The following is an 18,168-nucleotide window of genomic DNA, read 5'->3' on the forward strand; positions in this document are numbered from 1 at the left end:
GCAAACCTTGCCTTGACCTGCTCTGCTGGGTAACCGGGCTCTCCCCAGCCCGGCCTGCGCAGGCATCGGCAGCTGGCACCCGCCTTTCCTTCAGGTCCAACCGTCCAAACCAGCGGCACGATAAATCTCAGCAGGTAAGAAAGGCAAAGTCGGGTGATGAGCACGGGGAGGGCTGGTCCCTGCTTGTCCCACCCCAAGGGTGAGCCCCGGCAAATGCTTTTGTGGCTGCCATGGCGGTTTAAGTCTATCAATCAGCTTTTTCGCCCCCTGTGATTTAAGACCTGTGTGTGGGGAACTGTCCTCACCCTGTTACCTTTGCCTTCTCCCCCCCTCGTACAAGGGGTGAGTGACCCAGCTTGGTGGGTGCTCCGGGTGCCCTTGGCCCTTCAGAGACACACGGGGACACTGTGAGGGGTCACGCCAGAGGCATCAAATCGGTGGCTGGGCACAGGGCTGCCAACTGCGGTGAAGGGCTCTGCAGAGAGCCAAGTTAGGGCTCATATTGATTTGTCTCGTTCCTTTACCACTTCTTTTGAAGTCAGGAAGAGCCTTTGCAGATGCTTTCTACATTGAGATAAAGGAAGCCAGCACATTGCGCCAACAACCATAATTAATAATTCCAAGTACTGATGAGGGATGAAAGAGAAAAAAAAAAAACAAGAGACCTCCTGAAGTTCCTGGGGCTGTTTTTGTTGAGTTTAACCTACAAAATCCAGGGCTGTGCAGTGAAGTGCTAAAACACAGCAAGCCATAGGTGTGGGTGCTGGGCACTGGTACCCTGCCCCAGCCCCTGCACACCCCTCCCTGCTCTCCCAGTTCATTGCCAGGCACCAGCCCAGCACAAGCGCACAGAGAGACTCGGAGCCGTGCAGCGCAGGTCCCCCCGGGCAGGGGCCGGTGTGGGCAGAGGTGACCCAGGCCGGTGGCCGTGCCCAGGGCACTCCTCATCCTCACCGCGACCCCAAACCCACCATCGAAAGGGCCCTCGGCCCCGCTGCTGTAAAGATAAACGCTCCCTAGGGAATTATAAACACCTTCTAACTGACACCAGCAAGTGGGACACTGTAAAACATCTGGATTCAGCTGTTCCCCTTTTAACGCCTGTTTTGCAGCTTTTAAGGAGTCTGACGGCTGCATTCCCACGTCCCACCCCTGGCTCTGCGCTAGCAGGGAGCGTCCCACCAGCTCTGGGGTCTGGTGGGGCTTCAGAAAGCTTTCAGTGTTTTGATTTTTTTCATGGTTCGTGCCTTCACACAGCCTCATAACCATCAGCTGCAAACGCCCGGCTTTGCCAGGCACTGCACCACGCCACGCAATTTGCAGCGAATTAAAAAATACTTGGCGTACTGACCTGCTCGCTATGCGGCCGTAAAGGACTGCTGCTGCTGGCCGGGGACCTGCCGTCAGTAGCGGGCAGCTCAGACACAGCGGGCGGGTGGTATGTTCTGGCTGTTACACCCACTGGTGTAATCTGGACGCTAAACAAGCCCAGTCTGCAATGTGTAATCAAGAAATGTAATTATAACACCCACTTCTTATAAGATTCAAAGTTTTTTTCTACAGATCAATAACCTGGAAATGACAACAAATACTTGGCAATGTTAAAAATACACATTTATTACTCCACATATGCAATGGCTTCTCGCAGTATCTGCAAAAACACAAACTTGTCATAACTTAAATATTCTGTGACATGGTAAAATCTTCATGCAATAAAATTACAGAAATGTATTAACATAAAATACAAAGATATACTTTACATATATTTCCACTGAAATAACCTAAAAAAATACCCTACCAAGGCATCAGGATTTCAGCACTGTCCAATGTCAAGTTCGTATTATTTGCCTTTTTGCTGCTATTACTCTTATTCTCTTTTTGGCAAGGTATAGAGTAATAAAGAATTGGCAACAGAAGAAACATCAGGACCTGATCTGGCATTTGTATTCTACGCAAAATTCCCAGTGAAGTCTGTGGAATTCAATGGAAACACTTAAAAAATATGCAACTTTGCAAAACTTCATAATACAACAGAGATAAGAAAACAATCTCATGGCAAGGAATTTAAAGAGAATAATTTATAGGCGATGTAGACTTTTCACAGCAAATAATGGCACACCTTGTATAAATCTGTCATACAAAAAATACATGTATTTAAATACTTATATACAGAGAATTATTGTATTCTGGTTGTAGTGGAGATGTAACCCAGAGCTGCTACCAACTTCTTTCAAGCTCTGCATGATGGGGTTTGGTACCAGGAGTATTTCACGACTTCACTGCAAGTTTTGCTCACATCTGGAGCTGCCTCAGGCTCTAACGCAACAGAGGGAATAAGAGGAGAGGAGCGGTTCAGAGAATTTCAAAGCCACGCGTTTTTCACAGGAACCAGCCCTTTCGCAGAGAACAACCCTTCGCACCGGCCCCGGCGTCCTCGGCGCGCGCATCGTGCCGAGCATCGCTAGCTCGGCTCTGGCTGCGGGAGGCAGGCGGCGGGGCTGGCGGCTGCCAGTTCACCTGCCAGCCCCGGCGAGCCGCCCTGCAACAGTGCGGGACTCGGCGAACACCGACGGCACCGGCACCGCAGGGCGGCATTGGGGGGTAACCCCGCCGCACCCCCGGACACAGCTCCCCATCCCCATCCCGGTCTGTGCCGGCCAGCCGGTGACAGCACATCACCGACGGAGCGGCGCGGGGAGGAACGAGGCTCCCGTCTCCCGCGGGAGTTCAGTGCGGACGGGGTTAGCTTTACAGAGGACATCCCTGGAAGGAGCCGCGGGGACGTGCGGTGCCGACGGGGCCGGCTCAATCAGCACAGGCTTGTGACGGGGACACGGCGATGGGGACACGACATGAGAGGGGCCCAGAGAGCAGCGGCACAGCGGGGACAGAAGAGCCCGGTGTATTGAAACCCATCACAGAGATTTTGACAACGAAGCAAACACCTATCTGTTTCCTATCATTTTTCCATTTTCCAGATACCCTTTCCTTGTAATTTCTTCTCCAGGGACCAGGCACAAACAGGCGTCAATAAAACCTGGTCCCCAATGGGCAGCAGTGAAGTTATGCCCATGCATCATTTAAGATCAAAACCGAGTACTTCAGTTATATTGTACTCACGGCATCTCTGCTACTCAGCACAATGATCCTAGAGGTCTGTGTCCTGTCACTTTTCTCGGTGATTGAGGTTTAAGAACTAGATTGAGGCAGAAAGCAGAGTTTCCCCTGGCATGCGTTGCTGGACTTCAGTAGTGCTTCCCAGACAGCCAGAATCTGCCCCCAGTTATTTCACCTGGGAAGGAGCAATTACCTGGTGTCTCCCAAGAAACTTTCCCTGTTTCTGCCAAGGATATTTTGCACAATTTACCCAGTAAGAGTGGTGCTGAAAAGGGAACATAAATGATCAACACGGAGAGCGTTTGGGGTGAGAAACATCCATTTCAGAAGTGAGCCAGCTCCTCCCTACACATACCAACCTCGACCTGAAGGGCCATTTGTCACTTGTCCTAAAGAAAGCGATGAAAACATCTGACTAGACATGTCCTACCAAACTGCCAACTCCTCTCCTGGCCCAAGAGCTTCTGGTTGCATAGGATCTATCTGCATCTCTCACATATGGAATGGTTTGGTCAAAAAATAAGTTACGCTCCTTGTCATCCTGATAGTCCAAACTTTTGTCATTATTTACAGAAAGATGATAAATAGTGCAATGGAGTTTACTGAAAAAACCTACCCATACTGGTGGAGTAAATCATCTGTAATTTATAACTCCTGAATAAACACCTGGTTTTGACCCTCGTTCTGCTTCTCTTGCCCCACCTGAGTCCTGGCAGGCCAAGCGGTGGGTTTCCAGCCCCTGGCAGCAGCAGGGTTACCAGACTGCTCTGAGCCGAAGCAAATCAGAGCCGGTCCTGGTGTGGTTTTGTGACTTTCATCTCAAGCGTTACTACTACATTGCAAAGTACCCTGGCCATCGCTAGCGGCCGTTGCCGACAGGCACCGTTCCCATGCGGCGCGAGCCGAGCCCGCCAAGGCACGCGGCGGGCGGCGGAGCCAGCAGCCAAGGCGCACCGCGCTGCGCCGGGACGAGGACGGGGACATGGGGTGCGCGCAGAGAGCACGGGGGCGAGGAGCCGGCTGCCCGCGCAGAGAGCGGGGTCTGCTCACCGGCAGCAAACGCGGCCAGAGCGGGCGGCCCATCCGCACACACGCACGCGGGAGAAGGTGATTAGGGTAATTGGGTCACCCTGGGTCCCAGTGATCAGACTGGAGGTTACTGGGGGCAGAGAGGGCAGGTCCCTCCAGCGCAGCCTGGGCTCAGAGCCAGGGTAGGACCCTCCTGCAGCTGGGGAAACGGAGCAGGGGAAAGCGTTTATTTCAGACCTGGCTCACAGAACGCCGGCAGCTCTCCTGCAGCCCGGCAGTAAGGCAGCTCCTAACCGGGCGCGGGCCGTGACGGTGCAAGGACCCGCGGCCGACGCTGGGGGCCTCGTGGTGCGACCCTGGTCCCTCAGCGGGCACGGCACGGGGGCCGGGTGCTCAGCACCCCGGCGAGAGCTGCCGTGTCTGACAGCGTTCACCTGGCTCTGTCCTGAAAATAACTGTGCAACTGGTATCAGAGCTTCGGCTTCCCTCCCCTGTGCAAGTTGTGCCTGCGCACCTGAATGCTTCTTTTGAAGACTTCTGTGGAAATTCGGTTCTGCGCAATTTTGGCCACGTACTGATTTCCACATAAAACTGTGGAAAATAAATGCATCGTGTCTTTCTTCATATAAAATTGTTTTGTACCAGTTAGGCCTTTCTATTTTATTCGCAGAAATGAAAAACACAAAAAATTTGTCCTGAAAGAATCTGCATCTGTTAAAAACATTTTCTATCCATTTTTGCGTTACAACTATACAGTAAGGATGCAAACACTGCAACCTCCTTATGTCTGGCAGCAAACAGATGTTGATAGTTTGAAAGTGAATGCAGTCCTAACGAAATCCCTGTGTACCACAACAGCCGTACGTTGCAGCAGAACCCATGGCTCATTTTTAGCAATAGTAACCAAAAGCCACTCTACAGCAGATTAAGCAACTCATATAGTGAAGGCTTCTGAAACAAGAAAGGCAATATCCACAGCTGGAACAAGTTAAGGAGATCTCCCATCTTATTAAGAAGTTAAAACAGGTATTGGTAAATTATATACAGTACTTTTACTTTACACCGAAAATAAAGTAAATCAAAGGGTGGAATAAGATATTCCCCTCTTTCATAACCGAGCAGCATTGCAAGGTCACCCACTTTGCCTCCAATAAATTCTGAACCTGTGATAAACTGCATCCTCCAAACCCGGACAAACAGAACCAAACCCTCCAGTCCATTTGCACAGCTCCTCGCCACTCATAGCAGCAGCTATGTGAAGAAAGCAAATATTTCAAATACATTCTGCATCTCAAGTACATGTTTAATCATTACCCAGCCCCAGAAGAATTCGTGGAGTGCAGAAAAAACATTTATTTGCCCCAAGTTGGGAAAGATACTCTGACAGGTGACGAGAGGACAAGGACATACCTGGAATGCCCTTATGCGGCAGGACCCGAACAGCTCGAGGCTCCCAGGAGGCTGGTGCCGCCCGTCACAGCCCAGGGAGGCCCCAGGGCTGCTCCAATTTGCACGGGGGATTCCTTGTCCCTACAGCAGCCTTTACTAAGAGGGAATGCCAAAGTAAAATTTAAACCACCTGTTCAGCCCTCCTCCCTCGCCACACCTGCTTGATGTCTCTCCTTGTTGTACCCAAGGACGTAACTTCTTTTCTTGTCATCTTACTGTATTAAAAACACGTGCAGATCAGCAATCTGACATTAAAAAAGAACAAGTAAAGAAGTTGATCTACCTCCTCTGACAAGTTGCATAGCAAGTATCTTTACCCATGACAGGCAACCAGTGTGCCGAACTGGCGATCCGTTAAATCCAGGAATGCAGTTCTGTAAGAACTATCTCTTTTGCTACAGCTTTGCAAGACTAGTTGTTGGTGCTCTCCAGTGGTATCGGAGGACAGCCTGTGGTGCTCAGCGCAACCTGAGAACGGGTTATCGGCGCGGCGCGGGCTGGCGACCCTCGCCCAGTGGCTGCAGCCTAGCTGCTGCCCGCGGAGGAGCAGACAGAGCTGCACATGTTCAAATTGGAGGTCTCAGACTCGGCCTCCGTCTCGGCTTCGTCGGTGGTCTCGGGGGGGGACATGGACTCACTTGTCTGCTCTTGGCTCTTCTTTAGCCTGTGTGGAGCAGAGGAACCAGGCGTTACGTAGGCATCCCCAGACCAAATGCCCCATAGAAGGAGTGGCGTGAAGGCAGTCTACAGCAGCGAGCGTGCCCCAGGCTGCCCACGAACCACTCCTTGAGAGGTGCCTACAGCAGACCCATGGTGAACGAGAGGAGTCTTTCCAGAGCGCACACACAGCACATAAAAAGGTCATGACAGGGACCAACGTATCAGCAAAACACACTGAAATGCTCTGAAATACTCCGCAATGACTTGCAAGGCTTCAGCTTTCAGGAGCGCTGCCCACCCAGACCTCGGCCAGAAGTGCTCTGTGCCGTGGCCAGGGCGGCAGGCTCCCTGCCACGCACCACGGAGGCCATCTCCTCCTTTACTTACAAACCAAACATTCCCATGGCAGTGTGCTCAAACACGGGGGAAAGCAGCTGCTTTAACTCCAGTGCTTTCACTACCCGCTCATGCCCTGCAGAGGTTTTAGCACGTTCCTCGCCTTCATTTTCCAAACCATCATCCTCTAAAAGCAGGATGGGTGAGAAGATCCAATGGGGAAATTGAAGCAGTGTCACATACATATGTTAAATCCCAGAAGTCTCTCTGCAGCATATTTTATTTAATGGCAGTGATTAATAATCCCTGATCTTGTCTCCCTTTTTGGTCAGAATTGCTTTTCATACAGAGGCAGCACCTGAGCTCCTTGGGTGACATCAGTCACCCAGGGCTAAGCCTGCAGTGAGATGCTCCCGGCCGTGAGGCACTGGCACTCTGATTCCCAAGGGAAGTCAGGAAAAAGGGTACTTTTTCTTAAAAAAAAAATACCCTGTACACTCACTTCTCTCTGTTAAAGATGACAAAGTCTTGCTGGATAGCTTCAAGGCATTCTTGGAGATAGTCATTTTCCTGTTGAAGAAAAACAATACATGCATAAGCAGTCCCATTTGCATCTCATTGCTGCCTACAGCATCACAGTGCTTCCAGCTGTATGAGCCTCCCAGCCACCAGAAACTTAAGCTGAAACAGATGATGGAAAACAGCACAGCTGATTGCCTTCATGGCTTTCACCAGTGGCTTGTTTCATCTGCGGCGAGCAGTTTTCCATAAAACACAGATAGCACACTGTTTTCCAGATACACACAACATGTTTATCTGTGTATTCTGCTTTTGGGAGTGCTATCTGCCCATAAGAAGGAAAGCCAGTGCGGGGGAGAGACCAGCACAAAGCCTGCGTGTGTGAGTCCTCGCAAGAACAAGGCACAAAGCTGCTGCCTTGTCCCACAGACGGCTGCGCGCCGTCCCCAGGGGCTGTGCAGGTACGCTGGCTGCACGCACACCGGGGAAGTTGGCAGCACCCGCGGGGCAGGGGGGAAACACGGGTGTGTGGACAGCCCACACTTCCCGATTTCTGCCTTTATTTTACCTCCTGCACTACTGCTGTCCGGGTGCAGGGACCTCCTCTGAAGCTAGACGCTGCTGCTGCACTCCAGCCGCGGCGAGGGACGGGCTCCTGCCCGGCGCCTGCCTGGGCAGCAGGCAATCAGCCGTGTGTCCTGGCAGACAAAGTGCCCTTAACTATCCTGGCAGCAAAACCTCGGAGAGGTATTTGCAAATTCACTTATTCTGTTTTTTTCCTCCCTCACTTCCCCATTTATTCTTCGTCCTTTTACAGTAAGTCTCATTGATCGCGGCATTAACTCCCACTGAAGAGGGAAGGGATCCATTGCAGTTAATTGGTGCAGACAATGAGACAGGAAAAATCTTGCCTGGCATTCCCTTGCTGCTCTCAGACAGGGAATGGTCCTGACCTCGCTGGCGGGGACAACGTTTGTTCCCGTGGTCTGGGATTTGCACAGCTCAGAGGCACTGCGCAGGGGAAGCAGGGATGGTGGGTAACGTGCGTTTGTTCTCACAGGCCTCACTGGCACACCACCCTACCTGCAAACACCCCTGACAAAACTCTGTTTTCTGCAGGACCAAGTACCTGATCTGCTTTACTCCTGGGACTCGTCTGCTCTGTAAAACCGAGATTCTTCTATTTATTTCCCCTGTGATATAAAAGCACTGTGACTCCCACAGTGAAAAGAAGAAACAAATGCATCTCATCTCTAGCTTAATTTCCCAGCTAATGGATCCCCCTCTGCAGAAAGTGCTCGGGGACACGCTTCTCCCATGCTCACGTGCCAGCCTCCCCAGCCAGTGCAGCCAGACCTCACCCCGGTGCAGGAACACAGCAGAGCTGTGGGGCTTACCCAGCCACACAGCTCATGTGGCAAGAGAAAACACGGGACAGTTACCCAAACCCAGTTGTGCCGGGACCTCTGTTCTCATTTAATTTTCCAGAGTACATATTACTGTGAAAGAGTTTTATCAAACTTGCGTAAGAGGAACATTTGGTCATCAGGAAGACTCTGTTGGGCAAATGTTTTTAGGAAAATAAATCTGCAGTTACTGCGTTGTTGCAGTAACTACTGCTATACACCCCCAAATTCAGCAGCTCAGCCTTTTTTCCCGGCTGGCTGTTACCCCAGAACACACTTACAGACTGTGAGCTGTCTTTGCTGTTATCCCTCGACTTGTTCTTCGCAAGCCTCTTCTTCTTCTTGTGCAAGGGCCTCGACTCCAGAATCATCTCCTCCAGCTCAAAGGTGGGGTCGCAGTGCAGGCGGCCCTTCTGCCGGGACACATGACACAGCACCGTGCACGTTAGGCACAGCACAGACTCTCTCTTGCAGCAAATACACTCAGAAATTACTTCTCTGTCAGAAAGCCTCTGCCAAATGCAGCGGTTCCTGTAACGACGAGAAGCGGCCCCTGCTTGGGGCCAGGGCACAGATCGCTCCTACTCACATTGGGGACAAAGCCTGGCTCCACTCGCTTCTCGCAGACGTCGCTCCAGACCACACCGGACAAGTATGCTGAGGCCTGAACATCGGCCAGGCAGGAAAAGCGATGCTCGGGGTTCACCGTCAGCAGCTGGGGAGAGAAAAGCATTCCTGTCAGAGGAGAAAGAAAAGGAGCCCAGCAGCACCCTGTCTTTGGCACGACTCAGATGGGTCAGCCATGCAGCAACCTTTCCGTCATGGAAATACATAACTTAGTGTAGGAAAAAAAAAACTAGAAAAACTTTCTGGAGGTTGTGAAACCAGATGGCCAAAAATCTGGTACTGTGAGCTCTTGGACCAGTGCGGGTTTGCTCCTCCCATGCCCACCTACAAGGCACGACCCTTCACCGCAGCACCCGGGCGCTGCTGCCCCAGCACACTCCTCCCCATGCCAGCAACAGACCCTGCTCCCTTGTAAAGATGCTGATTCCCCCATGGGCTCACCGTTTTGGTTTCAACCTCCGCAAGTCCTGTTGTCACACCATTTCTGTGACACCAGGGGACACTACTACGTTTATCACACGCACGGATTACTAAGCACAGAGAAAAAAAATCAAAATGATCACTTGATCCGCTGAGACACCAGTCTGAGGACAGACCTGATTTTTCCAAGAATTCAGCACCACAGACCACGCTGTACGCTCAGCTGACTTGAGTTACAGCTCCCAGGACCGCTGGAGGTACGCCTAAAGTCTAGTGTGGAGGTACGTCTAATGTGGAGGTACGTCTGATGTGGAGGTACTTCTAACACAGGGTCTGGGTAGGGCTTCCAGAAAATTCTGTGCCTAGTCTCCCCTTGTGAACATCTTCACTGAAGCTCAGTTGATGCCACCCTTGCAGTGCACGCTCAGAGCCCCATGTGTGTCCCTCCTCTCCAAAGCATGGGATGCTCATGGCGGGTGAGTTGCGCCCACCCTCGCCCCTCTCCAGGAGCCGACCCCCCTGCCTGCCTGTGCTGCTGCCACTGGTGCTGGAGCCACAGCCCACCTCTGGACCAGCTCTTGCCATTTTTCCAGAGCACTTAGAATTTGAGTCCTGACCTCCAGCTGCCCGGCTCGGTTTTGGGCATCTGCAAGCTGAGCACATAAGGTCTCCCAGCTGACGGACACTTATGGTAGGACCTCTACAAAATGCCCATCTAGGACCGTTTCCTTTAGAAAAATGCGGCATAATTCTAGGCACGCTAGTTATAGGTGGTTACAACCTTTTTGCAGAAAATAGAGCCAGTGCCAAGTGTTTTTCCAACGCCAAAGTTAACTATGCAAGAAGCAGGCAACGGTGACCGTACTTGCAGCCTGCCAAGCGCCCAAGCACAGCAATGCTTCTGAAGGGCACGGGGTAAAAGACTGCCTCGACCAGCAGCTGCCGCCTGGGGAACTTTCCAGGCACTTTTTCACACCATAAAATTATCTTCATCATTAAAATGAAAAGGGGGGAATTCCCAATTCCCAAGTAAGGCCGTTGGGACGGCACCGGCCCAGTGGGAAGGAGACACAGCGTGTCGATGCCGGCACAGCCACAGTGCTGGAGCGGGAGCGGGGAACAGGGAACAGGAGCTGGCTCCGGCGGACAGGTGGGCAACGCAGCGCCCGGCATCGCCCCTGGGCGCCAGCCGAGTCCCCCGGCTGCCCCAGCGGGCAGGGCGCAGGGCTGGGGCACCCCGAGCACTGAAACCCCAGAGCTCTGGGGGGACACGGAGGGGCTTCCAGGCCGAGGTGGCTGCTGGCATTGTCCTGGTGAAATGTTTAAATCCTGCCCGGTCTCTAGAAGCCCGACTGCCGCCAGCCCAGCAGATGGCAATGTGAACCTGCTGAATGCTCCACTGCAGCCATAACGAACAATGCTGCTTCTCATTAAAACAAAATCTAATTATGTAAATTGTCCACCCAACATTAACTTAGATCAGAGTCACTTATTTTCTGTCAGCACCATCTATATCTTTTTTATAGCATACTCACCAGCTACTTTCTGAGCTCTCAAGCAAGCAGAAGCTAAAACACAGCCTCCACACCAAATCAACAATTTTCTCGTGTAGCAGTACAAGGAAAGCAGCAGGTTGTCCAATAGATATGGACCCCTCCCCCCCGAAAATTCTCGCAACCAAACACACCGAATCCGACCCTTTGGACCGGCAGAACTGTCGAGAGGGAGCAGCTAACGCAGCAGGGGCAACACATGGTCCTCCATCTCACAGGGCCGTCTCAGCCACAGTTGCTGTCTTTTTAGGTAATTATGACGACTGAGAGGGATGCTGGAAGGGCACAGCTCTAGCCCAGGTAGGAATGTGATTGTCTCACCAAACCCAGCCTTTATGCTTCCCTTGATATCAAACATAATGCATCTTATTACAGGGATAATAAACAAACAAAACAAGATTAATCTGTGCTTAAGCCTGAACAAAGTCATAAAAACTAGTCCTATTTCAATTTTACATTATTTATTAACATGCTGAAATTTTCCAGCTAGTCCCACACGCACTGTGGCTAACGTATAATGTAAATCACGCCAGCAGGACTATTTACCTTTCTTAACAGAGCAACGATTTCTTTTGACCACGCAGACGAGTACTGAACGCTCACAGTACTGAAGAGCTGAACTAAAGACTCCACGGGGTTGTTGGAGTGGATGTCATACGGTCTCTGGGGGAAAAAAGCAGAAAGATGAGAAGAAATTCCCTCTCCTCTCTGCAGTCAATCAGAAAGTGTGTTCTTAGGCCTTGGACCATCCAGGAGCCCTACCCAGCCCCGCAGCAGTTCGTAAGCCATGATTCCCAGCGACCACCAATCAACCTCGAAGGAGTAGCCCGTCCCGCCGTTCAGGAAGGAATGGAAAATCTCCGGGGCTGAACAGAAAGGGCAAAATGCAACAGGTTATTCGTTGACATCAGTTTGTTTCTATTCCAGTATTTCACAAAGTCAGTATGTAAACCTTATGGTTATTTTTATGCACTACTGCCCGAGGGGAGGCTTTGCAAGCCAGGGTGAGCCGCAGCAGCAGCAGCAGCATGCCTGCCCTTGCTGGGCAGTGGCATTATCGGGCGCACACGGGGAGACCCCTCCCAACCCAGCAAGCCAGGGATGGTAGAAACCCGGCGCCCACCGGCACGCACCAAGTCCCAGAGCAAGGAAGGCAGGGCGGGATGGGGAGGGCGTGCTGACAGCAATTAATTTACTCCGGCAGTTTCACTTTTCAAAGGAGCAGGCTCTGCTGAATGACTTGGGCACATGCATTAATGTGCTTAATTAATTCAATGCCTTTGTCACAGACAGGCATTGTCAGGCGGCATGTGGTGAGTGCTCTTGAAAGGTAAAATACAGATGTAAGGAACAGCTATTATTTCTTACCCATGTATGGCTTTGTTCCAGCTAATGCAGTTGCTCTTTCACCGTCCCTAATTATTGTTGCAATATTAAAATCTGTTAAATGTGCATGACCTTAAATAAAGACACATTTTAAGAAGGAATTAATTGCAATGCAGAACAGTGGCAATATAGAGTCAGAATACATTTGTTTCATAAGCTTCTGCCCTCGGACAGTGTAGCATGGGCACAGGCAGGTCAGGGTCAGAGCCCTCCGAATGGCCATAACAGATGCTGAAGCTTTCCCAGGCTGTCAGGCTGGCTAGGTGATTAAATGGTAGCTAGCTTTGGGTCTTGATTTTAAATCACACTTGGAGCAAACTAGTAACCTACACCAGCTCCAGCACTTGGTCAAATTGCTCCAGCCAGAAGCTACAGTCAGTGAAGATGACAACAGGGAAACACTATACTAAGATATTGCCTTGGTCATATTGATTAAAACCCTAGAACTGTTTTTGATGAAAGCCATTGAACCATGACTACCCCAGAGTCCCAGAGCTAAAATAGTGCTGCCACTCTGTACAGACCACAGCAAATTTGGACACGCCAGTTGAATGAAATCATAACAATACTTCCCAAACCCTAAGGCTGTGAGAAGAAATCATTAAGATATTTCAAAAAGTGGAACACCTTCTCTCTGTTTCTACTTTCTCTGTCATCAGGTCTGAAAATTAAAATCCAGAATAGGTCATTATTTTTCAAGCCAGCCTGGTAAACAGAAAACCCAGCCATTTGCCCTTCTGGAGGCTACTTTCTGCTCTCTATCTACAAGACAGTTATGAAAGTGGTGTGTGAATCACAGACTGCCTTGTCCTGTGAAGTCTTCCCTTACGTCTCCTTTTTCCCATTTATGTTTGGGCTTTATACCCTGTGCTATTTTCTAATTAACTTCCATGCAAGTGCAAGCTTTGGTTTTGATGAGGCTTCATGGTAAAACTCGGATGGTTTGGAGCCTGCTGTCCTGAGAGATTATGTCTTTTTTTTATAAGACCTAGTGCTGGAACAGAGGTCATTATAGGATGTCCTCTGGTACTTCTCCTATGTAGGCCACTGAGACAGTATTACCAATAGATGCCCTCATAAAGGTTTCTGAACTCACTCCACCTGGCTCAGCCCAGATCCATACCCCCCGGGGAGACATCAAAACTAGCTTAAAAGTATGTGCGCAGATCACTCACTCTATAATTCAATAAAGTCAGTTCTTGCGCTTTGTGCCCTCCCACGATGCCAGGTACCGCAGTTCTGGCATGGGCAACCTGTGCACTGGGGCACTAGTGAGGAAGGAGGCAGAGTGTGGATGAAGCAAGGTGGGGGTAACGAGGAGAGGGGCTGCCCTTGGTGGATCTTCCCTGGCATTACAATGCACAGGTACGTTCAACCAAACACCAATCAGTCAGAAGGAGTGGTTCTTTTCCCGCACTTTTCCCAGATAGAAAGATGCATGCACGGTATTCAAGACTGTAAAGAATCTGTCCCTTGAATGAAGGAGGCAGACAAAGCAAGGCAGAGAGATCCTACCTTGCTCATCGAGGAGGATATTGTCTGGTTTTACGTCTCTGGAAAAAGAAGCAAGGTTACAGCAAGATGAAATCTCAGTCAGATCAAGAATGCAACTCAACAACAAAAAAACTGCAACTTTTTTATCTATCAAAAATTAGGAATGAATAAAACAAAAATACCCTAACATTAGACAAGTTCCTTCATGATGGACTAGAAATATACTTTTCCTGGGCAACTGGGCAAAAAAGTGGGAGCATTGGGCTTGTTCAGGCATAATTTCCAAGGAAAATTAATAACACAGTACAGGGCCTATTTCTGTGAAGCCTTTCATCGCTTTGAAACCCATCCTGGAAGGTGCCTTCAGCCCCCAGCAAAGCATCAGGCTTCCTCCAAGTGACGGGGGAGCAGGACCAGCAGGCGGACGGTGCCCAGGACCAGCACTGCCAGTGTGGTTTAGTGCCAGCTGTTCCCTGACTCAGGGGCACCAGTGGCATTAAGCAAAGACAGCATCACCCACCCCAAAACAGCCGTGGGCAGCGCAGTGCACAGGCAGCTCCTGCCAGCTACCAACTGCGAATAAGAGACTACACGGTTACCTGTGGATAATATGCTGACTTCGTAGGTAGTCGAGAGCCAGCGCCATCTCACAGATGTAGAGTTTGACCGTTTCTTCCGTAAACTGAACGTTTTGCTGCAGATGATAGCGCAGGTCGCCACCGAGAAGCAAGTCCACCACCATGAACATGTCCTCCTCGTCCTGGAAGGAATACCTGCGGGACCAGTGGCATGTGAGCGAGCAGGCTGAGTCTCACAGGAGTTATGAAACCTAGTCAGGCTTTTTCCCCCTCCTAATTACACAGCTCCTGTGAAAACTGCAAACAGTCCCACTACAAGCATATGCCAGCATCGGTGCTTACACCTTTCTAATTAAGCAAGTGCAACTCAAGACACTGTCTTGTTTTTTAACCTATTGCTATGCTAAGCAACACTTCCTTTGAAGAGGGAAGTATCCCAATTAACTTCCCCGCGCTCGCCCTGCCACCGTCACCTCCCTCCCGAGCGCTGCCACGTAACCCCACCAGCAGGCAGAGCTGCAGGCAGAGGTGCAGGCAGAGCTCGGGGCTTTGCTAGCCAGTCACTTCAGAGAAACTTTGCATTTTCAATTGTGAACACTCTGATAAACCTACTTAAAATATCTCTCCCTGTCCTGAAAATGAATTGGAAAACACAACTGCTAATTTAACCATAAAAAAACAGAAAAAGAGATTTATATTTACTGTAGAGTAAAACGCCTCTCTAAATCTGCAGTGGATCCCACAGGAGACTGACAGCAGTGAAGATACACTACAAAACAAAGTTCAATTGTTATATTTGGTGATAGTATTTCTAAGGAAAGAGTATGTGGGACTGTATAATGCTTATGAATCACACACTTCTGCTCTCATCTTAAATGTAGGTTTATTCTAAAAGTACGAGCTGAAAGGGAAAAATTTGCTAAGAGAGCAAGTTTTCTCAAGAATTTAATTACTTGTTGGAAAAAAATATTTGCAATTGCTAAAATGCTGAAAAAATAAATATTAACTGATTTGGCTCTTCTGGAGTGACCGATCAACAAAAAGTATGTAAAGTATTACCAACTTTCATCACTTTCAGTATAAAACTTTCTGAATTTTTTAAAATATTCCTGCCCACCAGCCTGCCGCACGTCCAACATCGCCGGGGAGGGAAGGGATGCCTGTGGCCAGCCAGCTGCCCAAGGCTCAGCCTGTCCGGCCACCCAAGGTGTGCAGCTTCCCTGGGAAAAACTGCTGCTTCTGCCCCTCTTCTGTCTCTGTGAAATCAGGCAGCTGTTCACGAGGCACTGAGTCTAGCCTTAAAAACAGATTTCAATAGTAACATAAGCCTTGCAATCACTGAAGGAGATTACTGTGCACTGTGCATTGCAGATGCACGTCCTTACATTTTTTACATAATATATCATTTTTGCTTACCCCTTATTTTACAATTAAGCATGGCCTTTATTTTACAGTTACTATTTTCTCCTTGTGGTTGTGGCTGCACAAATTTTTAGGCAATCTCAAAACCCACTGGATTGGAAAAAGTGCTTACCTGCCTTAATGAGACTCTCTAAGCCACAGCTGCAGAAGCCTGCCTTTACAAAAAGCCATGCTATTGTTTGAAAGAATGCATTTCAAACCATGCCAAGGGTGTGCAAGACACTGGGGGAATAAATCCTAGGCAAAATTTTGAGCAACCCAAGTCTCATATACAGGAAGAGAAGGGACCACTCTTCTTTTCCTTTCTCAGTCTGTCATCCTCTACTCAGTGGGCTATCAAAGGTTTTCCATCACCTCTCATAATGTCACTCTTCCTGCAGTCTGAGAATATAAGCCATCAACTCCTTGTTTCTATCACCCTGCAATGTGTCCTCTATTTGCTCTTGCCCCAGCTCCCTCCTAGCAGTGATCAGAGATGCTTGCTGGCACAGGATCGGTTTGTGGCATGCTGGTTGACCATGGGTGAAGACGTTGGATTTTCTGATCCCTGCCCCACATCGGGCACTCCCTCACAGGGCAGGGAAGGCAGAGAGAGGCTGGACCACCCGGACCCCCAGGCAGCAGGAGCTGGGAGAGGATCATGAGGCTGACTGCTAAGGTCTCATTCCAAACTAACCAACGATCTTAAGATACGATGCACTCTTTTCTAAAACTTGTAAATTAATTTTTTGTGCAAAATTTGATAATGATATATGTGAGCTCTAAAAGGATATATTTTACATGGCCAGTGAACGTGTTGCAAAGCATTTTTTGCCCTTAGTCATTCTCCAGCAAAAGGCCACGCATCTGATAATCTGAAGAGCTCTCATAACTTTTTTTCAGTAATAGATCACTAAAAATAGTTACATTTCAAATTGCTCAATAGTAACTTCATTGTGTGCGCACTGGCAAAAACTATCCTTGTTAGTCAGTAACGTTTTAGGGTCTAATTTAAAAAAAAGTCCTCAAATCAGGCTGAAATCTAACAAAGAGCTTTAGTTGGTAATGCTTTTGAAACACATCCTGTCTAGATAGTCACAGTAAAAAATGACATGGAGTGCATCTCCTTGGCTGCCCTACAACCATATTAATTCCCCCACCCCACCAGCATCCCTCAGTGTACGCCTATGCAGCTGCCTTTGCAGTGCCTGCGCAGACCTAAACATGGTCAGGAGAGCTTTAAACCACCCACTAAAATGTCTTGAGTTAGGACCTCTCTTAGTAACACTTTACTGAACACACTGGCTACTGCTGAGAGCAGTTCTGTTTAAACTATTAGCCAATCTCTGCAAGATCGAGTCCTTTAGAGGGACCAAATACTGTGTAAAACACTATATATTGTATAATTTTTGTATTAATAAAAGTTATAAATCATAATCTCTAAAAATGCTAGTTTCTTTGACTTTTCAAGCTGTTATTTGTTACAAAAATTGGCCCCACGCAATATCTGATTCACCACAGACTGTCACAGTTCTCAGTATCTCCATGGACATGAAATGGACCATTTCTTTAATGGCAATCACCGGGAGCATCGTACTGCCACAAGACACCTTAGTTGAACTGCACACCAACACACCATGGTACAAAAATACTTTATGGTTAAATTGGCAGGGGGTTCCTTAGGAGGGACCTGATAGGGGTAGTTGCAAGAAGGCTGTGAAAAAAACCCAACAAACACACAAAGGTTTTTGATGGAAAAAGAGAAGCTAAGCTGTTTTGAAATGTTTGATGCCATAACATATGGATATCTTCCATACTATGTTTCCTGAATGCATTTCACGTTATCACGGACTTCCATTGTAGCTGCTCACTGGGAGGCTCCCACGGACATCCAACACCCCAGGAGGACGGGGAGAACGGGGCTCTGCGAGCACCTGAGGGCAGGCAGCCCCAGAAGGCAGAGGGAAAGGAGCTGCTCACCAGAGATTCACCAGGAACACGTGCTCGATTTCCTGCAGGATTTCCAGCTCTCTGAACACATTGCGAACCTCGTCTCTTTCGATGCACTGCTGTTTGTTCATGTACTTCATGGCATACATCTTCTCAGTGTCTCTCTTCTGCACAATACACACCTAAAGTACCACAGAAGGGGAAGGAAAAAAGAGATTTAGTAAAATGCTTCATATCCTCATT

At 49.2% G+C, this 18,168-nt stretch overlaps 1 protein-coding gene across 2 annotated transcripts in view; it reads right to left on the minus strand.

Annotated features, from left to right (window-relative positions):
- Positions 1-1,589: 1,589 nt before the first annotated feature.
- The window catches only part of STK32C (serine/threonine kinase 32C), a 93,219-nt gene continuing 76,640 nt past the window's right edge, over positions 1,590-18,168 (minus strand). For both annotated transcript variants that reach the window (XM_069797306.1, XM_069797305.1), the window contains 10 exons: positions 17,956-18,107; positions 14,596-14,769; positions 14,018-14,055; positions 12,485-12,574; positions 11,879-11,982; positions 11,663-11,779; positions 9,106-9,231; positions 8,798-8,929; positions 7,094-7,161; positions 1,590-6,259 (listed from right to left, as the gene is read on the minus strand). In XM_069797306.1, coding sequence (XP_069653407.1) covers positions 6,121-6,259; positions 7,094-7,161; positions 8,798-8,929; positions 9,106-9,231; positions 11,663-11,779; positions 11,879-11,982; positions 12,485-12,574; positions 14,018-14,055; positions 14,596-14,769; positions 17,956-18,107 — 1,140 coding nt within the window. In that variant the 3' untranslated portion in view covers positions 1,590-6,120. The remainder of the gene's footprint in view (positions 6,260-7,093; positions 7,162-8,797; positions 8,930-9,105; positions 9,232-11,662; positions 11,780-11,878; positions 11,983-12,484; positions 12,575-14,017; positions 14,056-14,595; positions 14,770-17,955; positions 18,108-18,168) is intronic.

Source organism: Haliaeetus albicilla, chromosome 11 (genome assembly GCF_947461875.1).
Source record: "Haliaeetus albicilla chromosome 11, bHalAlb1.1, whole genome shotgun sequence".
In the NCBI taxonomy this organism is placed as follows: Eukaryota; Metazoa; Chordata; class Aves; order Accipitriformes; family Accipitridae; genus Haliaeetus; species Haliaeetus albicilla.